The sequence below is a fragment of the Desmodus rotundus genome, chromosome 9 (assembly GCF_022682495.2).
Source record: "Desmodus rotundus isolate HL8 chromosome 9, HLdesRot8A.1, whole genome shotgun sequence".
Taxonomy (NCBI): domain Eukaryota; kingdom Metazoa; phylum Chordata; class Mammalia; order Chiroptera; family Phyllostomidae; genus Desmodus; species Desmodus rotundus.
The window spans coordinates 22,109,046-22,120,970 of NC_071395.1; the positions used below are offsets into that span (position 1 = coordinate 22,109,046).

The 11,925-nt window shown below is 42.2% G+C and overlaps 1 protein-coding gene across 1 annotated transcript in view; it reads right to left on the bottom strand.

Moving 5' to 3' along the window:
- Positions 1 to 7,634, bottom strand: part of KLHL2 (kelch like family member 2) — a 79,844-nt gene extending 72,210 nt beyond the window's left edge. The window contains exon 1 of the mRNA XM_053911166.2: positions 7,316 to 7,634. Within this exon, the coding sequence (XP_053767141.1) occupies positions 7,316 to 7,341 (26 nt within the window). The 5' untranslated portion in view covers positions 7,342 to 7,634. The remainder of the gene's footprint in view (positions 1 to 7,315) is intronic.
- Between the last annotated feature and the right edge of the window lie 4,291 nt (positions 7,635 to 11,925).

Here is an 11,925-nt window from a genome sequence, read left to right on the forward strand (position 1 = left end):
CAAATTTCTGCCAAGTTCATGTCAGCAGCTGTTGTTTTCAAAGTCACCATCCATGCTGTACAGCTCTGGAGTTTCTCCATTATTTTATGATACCACTTTGATTCTCTCTGCTGTCCTCCTAGCTAAACCTGCTTATTGTCTTCCTAGCAAAACTTGGTTATTGTACTAACACTCCTACCATACACAAAGACCAGGATATCGGAAGTGATGTAACTAATATTTGTTATGTCACTACAGTTTCCCAACAAAATACTCTCACCCAGATCACCACTACATTTCTTAGAGGTTGTAAAAGTAGAGAGGGCTTTTTCCATTGGAAACATGTCTCGGTTTGTGGTAGAGTTGTGGTTTCAATTTTTGCAATTAGCTAAAGACAAAGAGACATGCTCTGCAAATTTTCTTCAAGTGTTTAGAATTTAAACTTTTATTAAGTCCAGAACCAGCAGACTAACTGTTACCTATAAACATATGGTAATGTTACCAAATAAATATAGCTTCAAAATGTTAATGTCTGCCCTACCGACATGTAAGAACTGGAACTGTACCTTCAGTAGGTAGAGTTTTAGAACTCAATATGAAGATCTTGTGAGGTTAAAGAACACCTCCTATCCGGTCACAGGACATCTTACAGACAACATCATAACAATGCCCCAGAACACATCAGTATAGTACATATATCGCTAAAAGTTATGTCTCCAATTTTCCTGGGCTGGAAACATCTAGAGAAACTGTAACTGCACAATGTTAATAACATGGGTTAGCAATTACAGCAGAGCACTGAGGTATTACATGCCACCCCTCCTCAGGCCCCTAGGACTTGGCTGTGGGGCTCTCTGTTAAGTGTGTTGGGAAAAAGCTTTTGGCAGGATGTGGTTGAGATGTCTGAGGTGGAGAGGTTGATGGAAGTTGCAGTATAATTGCTCTCAGATAGTAGAACAATAGAGCTGTATAAAGCTCTACTTCAGTTCAACTCGCCTTCTCTCCCTCCCACCTACATGACAAACAGCGCATAATCAGGCACTTTTTGTCCCTGACAGTGACTATTACCAGGAAAGGGACCAGGGTAAAAGCATTTCTTATGCAAGATCATTCTTATTTTAAAGATTATGTTATACACAGTTAACAAGTGCTGTCAAATGGGATATTTGTAAGGTGCTAAAAGAGGTTGATGATCCATTTCAAACATTTCCGTGTCTTTTATCACTCATATTTCTGACCTTCCTTTTGCCACTTTTCCTAGCATGGCCATCACTTGGCTGGTAAGAGAAGGCAGCAATACGATGTGGCAATTCCATCCACTGGGCTACATTTTCCAGTACTGAATGCAAAGGTGCTAAAAGAGGGCCAGAATCAGCTGGATGACCTGAATTGTACCCCACCTGTGCCAAATACTAACCAACTGACCTCGGATAGTTCCTTAGCCTCTCTGGGCTTTGGACTGTTTAACTATAAAATAAGGCTTTCTTATTCCACAAATATGTCTAATATAAAATGTAACTTGAAAGTCAAAGATGATAGCACCTCACCTCCTTGCCTCAGGGAGCAATACTAAACACTACACAAATGTAAACACAGAGTTCAGAAGAAAAATGTTGAAGTTAGGAGCTAAACTGAATATGGAGATACATTTTTATGGATTTTACTGGCTTTCCTCATCTTTAATTGCAACAGTCAATTAAAATTATTGGTAACACTCCAGACAACTACCACTGTTAATAAATCAAGTAGGCAAGCACTGCCTAGATGCCCACTGCATGCTCTACGCTAAGCAGGAGAGGGATATAAAGAAGCTGAACACAGGAGCCTTCTTCACTTACGACCTAACTGAGGAGGCACATCTGAAACCAGCAAGAAAGGGCACAAGTTAGTACACAGGCGCGAGATTACAGGCTACTGATTATAAATACTATGGGAATGCAAAGAGAGCTGGCATGAGTTGAAGGAAATAGGAAAGACTTTATGAAGGCTAGGAGGCTCCAACTCTTGGGAGAACTCCAAGTTGGTTTAACTGCAGGCAGGGTGAAAAATGGCTGGAGACTCTTGGTGTGTGATAAAGCAGATTCTGAACACATAAAATATGGTCAAAATGATGGAGGACTTTGACTACCTGGCTGAGATATCTGGTTTTGGTAAGTCATGTAACATGCCTCTAAGATGTTGGGGTGGGGGGAGGGGGTCAAATAGTAGGCGGACTGAAAGGTGAGGAGAGAAAACAAAGCTCAATAGCAGGAAAAAAATCCAGGTATCAACTGATGAAATCTGTTCATCAAAACAGTAGCAGTCAGAATAGACACTTGAAACCATGGCTCTACAGTTCCTGGGAGGCGATAAGATGTGGAAAGTGATGAACGAGAGAAATCAAAGACCATTCCAAGGCTTTGGGTAGACTGATTACTCCACTGAATAAGTGGAGATGTTACAAAGAGAAATCAGTTTGAGAACAGATTATGAATGCAGTCTTAGAAATGTTGAATCTGAGATATGAGCTGAGCTAAGAGTAGATGTTCTGTAAGAAGCTCAAAGCTCAAGGCTGAAACACAGCTCTTCAGCCTGGTCTTAAGATACAGATGGAGCCACAACTCAGAGGTTAACAGATGACTCAAAAGAAGACTTGGCCAAGGCCTGCATCTGTGAGAAACAGACACTGCCAACCAACAGTAAGAGAAGAAAAGCCACGGAAGACCAAAAAAGTGACCAACAGAGTCTCAGTGTCTCCTCTGTAAGTTTGGGAAAGTAATTTAACTTCTGGAAAAGGATAATTATAAGAGGCCCACACTATATGGTAGGTTGTTGACAAGTGAGATAAAGAAATAAAATAAATTAATCACATTTAGCAACTTAAAAACTAGAGGAGAAAACCAAGAAAAAGTACTGTTATGGAAAGCAAAGGCTTGTTTTTGAAGGCAGAATCAGTGGTCCAAAAAATACTTAGCAAATGCCAAGAGTCTGAAATGAAGAAAGTGTGTAAGACAAAGTATATTAACCCACCCACTACAATAACTGTGTTATGTATTTGTTTACTGTCAGCTTCAACCATGAGGAAAAGGACTTTGTTTTGTTTTCTGAGATTATTCCCAAAGCCTGGTCATCATAGGTGCCTAACAAATATGAACAAAAAAACCCTGACCTTCCTCATTATGAACAGTAGATACATTTAGAATTCAGTAAAATTCTATAGAAAAACATCTGAAAGGCAATCTTCACTTTCCATTATCACCTTGGTCTTAAGAAAGAACTGAATTATCTTCATAAACATTCCCGGTGCAGTTCCTTAACAGCCATGGATGAGTAAATTTAGAGTCACACTTACAAAAGCACACTTACTAGTATTTATTAAATACCTGCTAAGTGCATTAGAAAATATACATCAGCAATAAGAGGTGTGGGGGGTATTTGGTGGGAGGGGGAGAAGTGATTTCCCAGCAACAGAAATTTTTAAGACTACTACATAAATGCTACCTAGTCCAGAATCCACCTCTCAAGTTCTCAAGTGCAGTTCGAAATTTTCTTTATATATGACACTTCTTTCAACACACATGGATTCACACATCTTTCAACATTACATTGTGGGCTACTATTGCTCCTGAATATTTTAAAGGTCCTTGTCTATCATTGAGGAGGTTCACCTATGATCTGAGAGAGGCCCAATTTACTTAGGACTAGTTAAACAAAAAACTGGTTTAACTTTTATAGCCCATTGGCTATAAAACAAATGGATATTAGGGTAATGAATGGCAAGGTTCTAAAGTCATAGGAATTGAATCTTTGAATTATAAAGAGCATTAAAGGTCATCTAGTCCAGTGACTCGCAAATGTCAGGCTTCAACGAACTGGTCTGTGACAAAATGAGGGAAACATAGTAAGTTTTCCTAAAACTAAACTTATTCCCTTTAAGATCTATTCTTCATTCTGAGATTATGTCCTTCTTTAAATTGTGATGGGGCACTAAAATGTCCTTTCTTTTACAAAAACATGAGAGTTGATAACTAGTTTATTATCAATAATTTCTTTACTTGGCAAAACAAAAACAACTTAACAATTCTGTGTTGGACTTCAATTTTACAAGCCAGAAAAATCCAAAAATCTGAGAACTTCTGCTCCAACCCAACCAATCTTCTACTAAATCCCTTAGAACAGGGTCAACAAGATGTTTTTCAGCCCACGCTTGAACACCTCTGAAGTTCAAGAGTCTCCACTGAAGTGGAACCAACTGAAAAAAAGGTATGGTTATATCTGAAGTATATTTGCTTAGATTTGAGAAGAAAAAGCAAAAAAGTAAAGCCTGTAGAAAGAAAGCCAACTTATGAAATAGGAACCAGTAAGAAAACAAAGGCCAAGAAAACTGTTCAGTGAGGGGAGGTCGAAGGATGAACTCTGTCCTATACCTCGTCTTCCCTTAACATTTATGAAAAGCCTTTTAAAAATAATTCTAAAAGCTAGAATACATAAAAATCTCCCGAGGTCAGAGCTTATCAGTTTACACTTCCTTTTGTGTATTTCCTTTATAAATAACATCTAATTTTTAGCTGCACAGATTTCAGATTCAGAGGCACATGTCCACGGCCTTAATAACACCCAGACCTCAAAATGCAACACATCAAAATACCACATGTACTCAAAGAGGCAAAAAACCCAATAAGCAGGGATATTAAAGCCCAATGACAATCTATATGATAATCAGAGAGGATGAGGAGTCGAAAGAGAAGTGATCAAAACCTAAGCTCAACAAGCCCATACTGAAGGAACAAGGGTGCTTGGGGCACAGTCATCTCCATTCCTCCAAGAAAATATATCAACAGGCTAAAAGGGAACAGGTGATATTTGAAAGCAATGTAAAACTAACTGCTAAAAGAGAAGTGTGAGCAAAAATACCACACACAGTGCCAGACAGAGAGGCATTCAAATATTTGCAGAACGAATGAATTAATAAGCAGATACTCACACAAAGACGATCTGAGTCCCAGTTTCCTAGGACATCATCCAAGGCCCTCTAAGTCCATGTCAAACATCTTTCTTTGCCTTAAAGCTCAGGCTACAAATCTAACCTTATGAAAAACTGAGCCCTCCCAGTAACTTCCACTGGACCCTGTCCTAGTCTAGCTCAAGCCCAGGGAGTCTGGAAGAAGCAACTTCCCAGAGACACTGCTTGCATTTCTCAAATCAGCACCCATGATTCAGAGTAGAAGGGAAAAACAAGTTAGTGGGAGTGGAAGCAGAAAGGTAAATAACACTCTGAGTATCTCTGGGATGAGAATTAATCCTAGACAGACCAAGTGAAAATAAAACCTATTTGTATTTATTATTACATGAACAGAAACAATGCAAAAGTCTCACCAATTTTGGCCACCCATAATTAAAGAAGTTTTAACAATTCTTTCATCACTGCTGGCATCCCAGGCTTTCCATTACCTCTCAGCTTATCATCGTTCCAGCACTACTGATGGAGTCTCAATACCAAAGAACTGGGCTAGACACCAAAACTGTATTAGTTGGTCTTTCCTAGATTCTGTTTACCCACATTTGCAAGCACACAGATATTTCATTTTTTGCTTTTTTCAGTGACAGTTTAGATTCAATATTGTTTTGTATTACTTTCAGGTGTACAAGATAGTGGTTAGACAATCATATACTTTACAAAGTGTCGTCCCCCCCATAATTTTTAATTATTTCTATTTAAATCATTGTCTATGTCTCTACTCCCTATCCACAGAGCCGGCTTTGTTCCACGCCCTTTTTTCACCTGCATTCTAAGATCTCCTTGGTCTTTCCTTTAGGTCACTCTGCTCAAAAACTAAAAAGGGACTGCAGAGAACTGACAGAAAGGGGGCAGGTCTGCTACAGATAACATACCTACACGGTGTACTGTACATACTATGTGTTATCTATACACAGGTAGCATTTCCTGCCTTAAGTGCCTCTTGAGCCTGGACACAACTCTTGCTGGTTGGTGCTCATGCTGCTGCTGTTAACAATCCCCCATCCTGTTTCCTAGGAGTCAGGAGCCTTCCTGAACCTGCTAAAGAGCAAAACCAGATCACAAAGCCCTCAAAGCCACAGTGATCACGAAGCAACTGAACCCTCCTTTGTATCAGCTCAGGAGGGTTAATTCAAGAGTCTTATCATCTGCTCCTTAGATTCCCATGACCTGTTCCACTCAAGCTAAAAATTCCATACGGCACTTTTAGAAATTGTAGTTACAGAATCCTATTAGATCTCCTAAAAGGATTCAACATCAAAACATTATTCAGCCCAAGCCTAATGTCCATATTTTGGCTGGAATGTTACCAAAGAACCACAAGAGGCTGGGCGCAGTAAAAACCGATAAGTCTCCATGAATAACTCTCATGAAAAGGTAAGCCGTTCTTCAAAATGAGGTGTGTCTGCGGTTTGAAAAGTCAGATTCAAAGGGCTCTTGTTCCCTGATAAAAATTAAACTAAGGAAAGCAAATCAAAATTGAAAAATCTCAGAACTCAGGGATTTATAGTTCACTTTTACCAGTATGTAAAAATAAAAATAGTGAACTAAAAAATGCAATACCTTCAATATCTCCCATATAATTGTTCAGCTGTTATTATTTCTGAAGAGTAATTTTGTTGCAGGTAATCTTCAATGTATTTGGGTACCACGGAAAAAAGACACCTGTGCCTTGCAGGTCCTACACTACTAATCTGCCCAGGTACCAAGGAAACAGAAGATGCTCTGATTTCTGGACTCAATTTTCTGCAGTGCCAGGTAAAACAGGTCACATGCCCTGAACAGCCGCGGCTCATTCAGTGATGTAAATGCTCCTCAATTAATTTTACTAGAAATTTGGAGAAGCAAGCAACCTGAGATCAATTCATGTAGACGCCGGGCATCTGGTACTTTCCAGTATCCTTTTTTCAACGGACTCCAGTGCATCCTGTTCCCATCCCTTAGAGAGGGGTCGGCCAGCTGAGCACCAGCAGCCCGTGCATTCCACGGAGGTAGACACAGGATGGGCAGAGTCCCCCAGCACAGCCCCATCCCGAATCTCCCATTCGCCTGGGACCGGGAAGACCCTTCCCAGGAAACACTGGGCAGCGTTTTAAGTCACTGCCCGACCAGGCTGAGTTTCCGCCCGCGACCGCCTCGGGACTGCGGGAACCGCGCCTCGTCACGCCCTGAAGCTCCCACCTCCCACCGCCCCCGGCTCCCCCGCGGCTCCCGGCGTCCAACGCCCGCGAGCCCCGGGCTGCCGTCCCCGAGCAGCGCCCGCCACCGGCGACACGCGCCGCAGAGGCGCGCTCCTCCGCACCGCAGCAGCACAGCCCGCCCGCACGCCCGCTCACTCACGCGGGAGGCATCGGCGGCGTCTCCATTGTGGCTCCTCTCGGGCTTCAGAACGCAGGCACCGACCGCCGCCGCCAGCACCATTCCAGCCGCGGGCGCCGGCACTGCCCACCCGTGGAGCCGCGTTCCATCCGCCTCACTGAGCGCCACCACCTGCGGCGGCGGCCCCCGCGGCCGTGGCCCGCTCGGCCGGGCGCGCTCCGTCCGACTGCGCGGCTACCGCGCTCGCCCAAGTGCGGGGCGGCGACGGCGAGACTGGAGGGCGCGCGGGCTCGGCCACTTCCGGGTTCGGCCCCGCCGGCGCCGACGCCGTGACGGGACGGCGGGCGGCCTCCCGCGGCGGCCCGGGACCCCTCCCTCGGCGCCTCCCCTTCCTCCTCCTGCTGCTGGGGCTGCGGCTGCGGCTGCGGCGGCTGCTACTGCTGCTGGAGTGGGGGGGGCCGTGCGGAGACGCGGGCCCGCGGACGGGACCGGGGCCACGGCTCCTGCGGAGGGGTCTGTGGGTCCCCGGGCGGGAGAGCTAGAAAATCGGACAGGGGTGTTGTCGTGCAGGGAAAGGGCGCTCCAAAGCTCTTCACTTACTGCTCTGCTTCACAGGTTGTTCATCTTATCCTCTGGATTTGAGCCTATGCCCAGGGAGGTGGGAAACATCAGTATAACCAACCCGTTCCTGTACAAATGGTGACACCGAGGCAAGAAGAAATGAATTTGCCTATTTAGTGTCCCAAGCAAGAAGCTGCGCTTCCTTCCTCAGTATATGATCCATTCGAGTGAAGAGGGCACCTACTCGGCAAGGGTTTGGTGCCAGGGATACGATACAGAGAGCAAACCCAGGTCTGCGCGTGTGTGGAGTTGTCCATCTAGACTGACAAGGGAGACAGGAAACGATGCCTGCCTACTATGAAGAAAAATGCTCAGGGTGAAAAGATGGGATGCTATTTTAGGAGTGGTCAGGGAAGGCCTCTCAAAAGATAACATTTAAACAGACATAGAATACAGTGAATCTTGAGTAATGCAAAGAGATTCAGGACCTAGGGAAGAGCAGTGCAGAGACTCATGCAAAATCTTGCCTGGCTTCTTAAGGAACAGGAAGGAGAACAATGTAGCAGGTGGCTCTCCAAGTATGCCCGCTGGACAACAATAGCATCTGGGAACTTGTTAGAAATGCCAGTTCCCCAAGCCCACTTTAGATCTACTGAATTGAACTCTCTGGGCGGGGCCCAGCAGTCTGTGCTGTAACAAGCCTTCCAAGTGATGCTGATCACCATTTATGTGTGTTTATGTGTATGTTTCAAGGGGCTCATAAGGGGAGGGGGTAGTGGGGAGAGGGGTCTATAGAAGCTACTATAAAGGACACAAGGACAAAATCAAGGGGGAGGGTAGAGGTGGGGGAGGGAGGTGGGACTGGTTGGGGTGGGGTGGAGGGAAGGGGAGAAAATGCAGACAATTGTAACTGAATAAAAATAAATATTTTTTTAAAAAAAGTTAAACAGAAAAGGCTCATAATAAGTTTTAAAAAAAGATGCCTGGTTGCTATATGAGCAACATATGTAGGGAAACAAGAGAGCGAGCAAGGAGATTAGCCTAGGGGGGTTAAAACTATGGAAGGCCTGGAATAAAGTCAGGGTAATGGAGAGAAGTGGTCAGATTTTATTTAATAGATAAAGTACACAGGAATTGCTCATAGATTAGATATGAGTATATAAGAAACACCAGGGTCAAAGATGATCCCAAGGATTTTGGTCTGGGCTCTTGGGAGAGTGAAGGTGACATTTACTGAGATTGGGAAAAGAGAGAAGAAACAGATTTGGTGGGGAGGAACGGAGTATGTGTAAACTCTGATTTAGACATGGTAAGTCTGAGGTGCCTGTTAAACATCCATGTGAAGACAGGTGTAGACACTTATATGTATCTGGGGTGGACTGAAATGTGTACATTGTCAGCATATAGATGGTAGTTAAAGCCATGGAACTAGTCGAGATCAGCTTGATAATGTAGCTGGAGAGCAGAAGAGGACCAAGAAGTGAGCCCTGGGGCACTCCGACATTAAGACAGTAAGATGAGGAGGATTCAGCCAAGGAGACAGAGAAGGAGCAGCTAGAGAAGGATCTGAAGTATCTTGGTAGTCTAGGCTTAGATTTAATCAGGTATCTTATCTAAGAATCTTGAAGCAATTTGAGAATGTTAATTAATCTATGCTCAGTTTTTGTTGTTTTCTGAGAAGATAGTGACAAAATCTCAGGCTTTCAACATAAGCAGACCTACCTAAGATTTGTAGCAATTTGTGAGGCCAAAGTTTCCATTTTCATCTTTGTGTGGGCCAAGTAACTTCACAAAACTGGTACTCGGCCAGATGCGGCCTCTCAGCATCCACAACAAAAATGATTGTGAAGATGAACAGAAATCTATCTATGGGGGGAAATCTTTTAATATGTCTTCCTCTGTATGTCCGTTTCACCATTTTCTCAAGTAAAGAACATGAAGGATTAGGAATTGATACCCAAGGCCAGCAAAAATTTATTGTTATTTCGCTTGGCATAAGAACTGATGGAACATGTACAGGTGTTTGACCTCTCCCTGCTCAGGTTATTAGCTCCATCCACATACTGATTATTCTTTAGCTGAGCCCTTCACTCCCCAATGAGGAATGAGATCTTAGAAAAGTCCATCTATTTCTATACTGTAAAATAAAACAACTCCTTAGCCAAATTAGTAACCATAACCTAAAGCTAATGTGAGTTACCCGAACATCACTTGTAAAAAGGGGGGATAAATGGTGATGGAAGAACTTAACTTGGGGTGGTGAATACACAATACAATGCACAGAAAAAATATTATAAAACACACCTATAAAGCATATCATTTTAATAACCAATGTTATTAAATTCAATGAATTCACCCGATAAATTCAATTTTGAAAGAAGGAAAACCCACACAGAGGAACAAGTCCATGACAGTAGCTGGCAGCAAAATTGCTTAGATGGAGTTGAAATCGGCTGTTGCAACAGAACCACAGGACGTGACATGACAGGCACAGACGCGCACATGGCAAGGATCCGGGACTTGCTCCTGTAAAGAAAAAATTTACCGAAGACTATAAAACATCATGTTTTTGTAATCCCTTCAGTGTAAAGATAGCAAGTATGAAAAGTATCACTCATTCAAGAATAGTTTTAGAGAAGAGGGAGGCCTTCCAAGATGTCTTCCATCCTAAAGAGTTAGCCTGAAATGGATTACTTGAGTTGATTTTCTAATTTTGAATTAATGTTTTGCTTTTATTCTTTTGATTTGGAAGCAGCTTAGTGTGCATAATATATTACGAAGCATTTCAAAATATTCTTGTGAGACTGTGCTATCTAGCAAATGGATTTGTCAATACACTAAGGTATTTATTACGAGCTTTGTGGGGTTAAATAGGGTGATGTGAGCTTCTGCTCCAGACAAATAGGAAACCTTTCATTGAAGGAGGCCTTCATTTCTATGAGTTCAGTTTACAAATGCTTGCTTCCTTGTTTTCATTGTCTTTGAGATACCCACCTTAGCTGGTGTCTCTCTCCACACCATGCTCCTCTCCTTTCTTGGAGAGTGAATAAAAACTTTACTCTTAAAAAAAAAAAATGTACCCACCTTACTTCCAGCCCAGCACACCTACCCATTATCCTATATCAGAGGTTCCTGGAGAAACGAAAGCAAATTGTTTGCTGCAAAGTTTAATTGGACGTATGTTGGAAGTATTAGTACAGGAAGTATTCAAAAATAGACCTCACACTAATGCATATCAGGTAAGCAGTTTCTCTGTGCTTTTTTTAAAAAAGGAAATTTACCTAATCTATTTTTACTTGTATACCATTATATGGTATCTATTTATGTAGTCTGGTGATGTAATACTTCATTATACAATTATCTAGGACTAAACATCTTTCTACACAGTGTCAATGCTGGGGGGAAGAAAAAAGCAAGTAAAGATTCTTGATAAATTATGGGAAGCATTACTAGCTTGTTGTCATTCATCTCAAGTTATACACACGCACACACACAAATTTCAATATACAGCTTGGATTTGTCCATCACAACTGTTAATAGCATGGACTATAAGCAAAATTGTGAAATGTTTGCTTTTTTGGCATTATCACTTTCCCCAGTCTTTTCCTTTTTTTCTTTTTGGCATCAATTTATCACCTCTAACCATCACCATCTGCAGGTCATCAGTGTCCTCCGTTCATCTTTCAATCAGACTTAGAAATTATCTACTGTCAGTTAATAGGATGATTAGTGGATTACACTTTACTATAATGGGGTAACTTCCCTTGGTATTATTTTAGCCAAATAAAATCTTTATACCCTATCCTCTATTAGCCTTCCTCCTAAGAATGTATTCCAATGCCTGGTATGTTGGTTTAATTACACACTTTTGATGACAAAGTGATGTCGAAATGTCATTCTCATTAATAAAAGTATTGCTGTACTTCTATTAATGAAAAAGAATGATTTACTATAATAAAGAACAATGCTGAGAGAGGAGATGAAAAATATCCTTCTTAAACCTAGACCTTTTGAGACCAAACCTCTGGGAGTTTGTGTGATTTGGTCCAATTATTCACATGGTAATATGA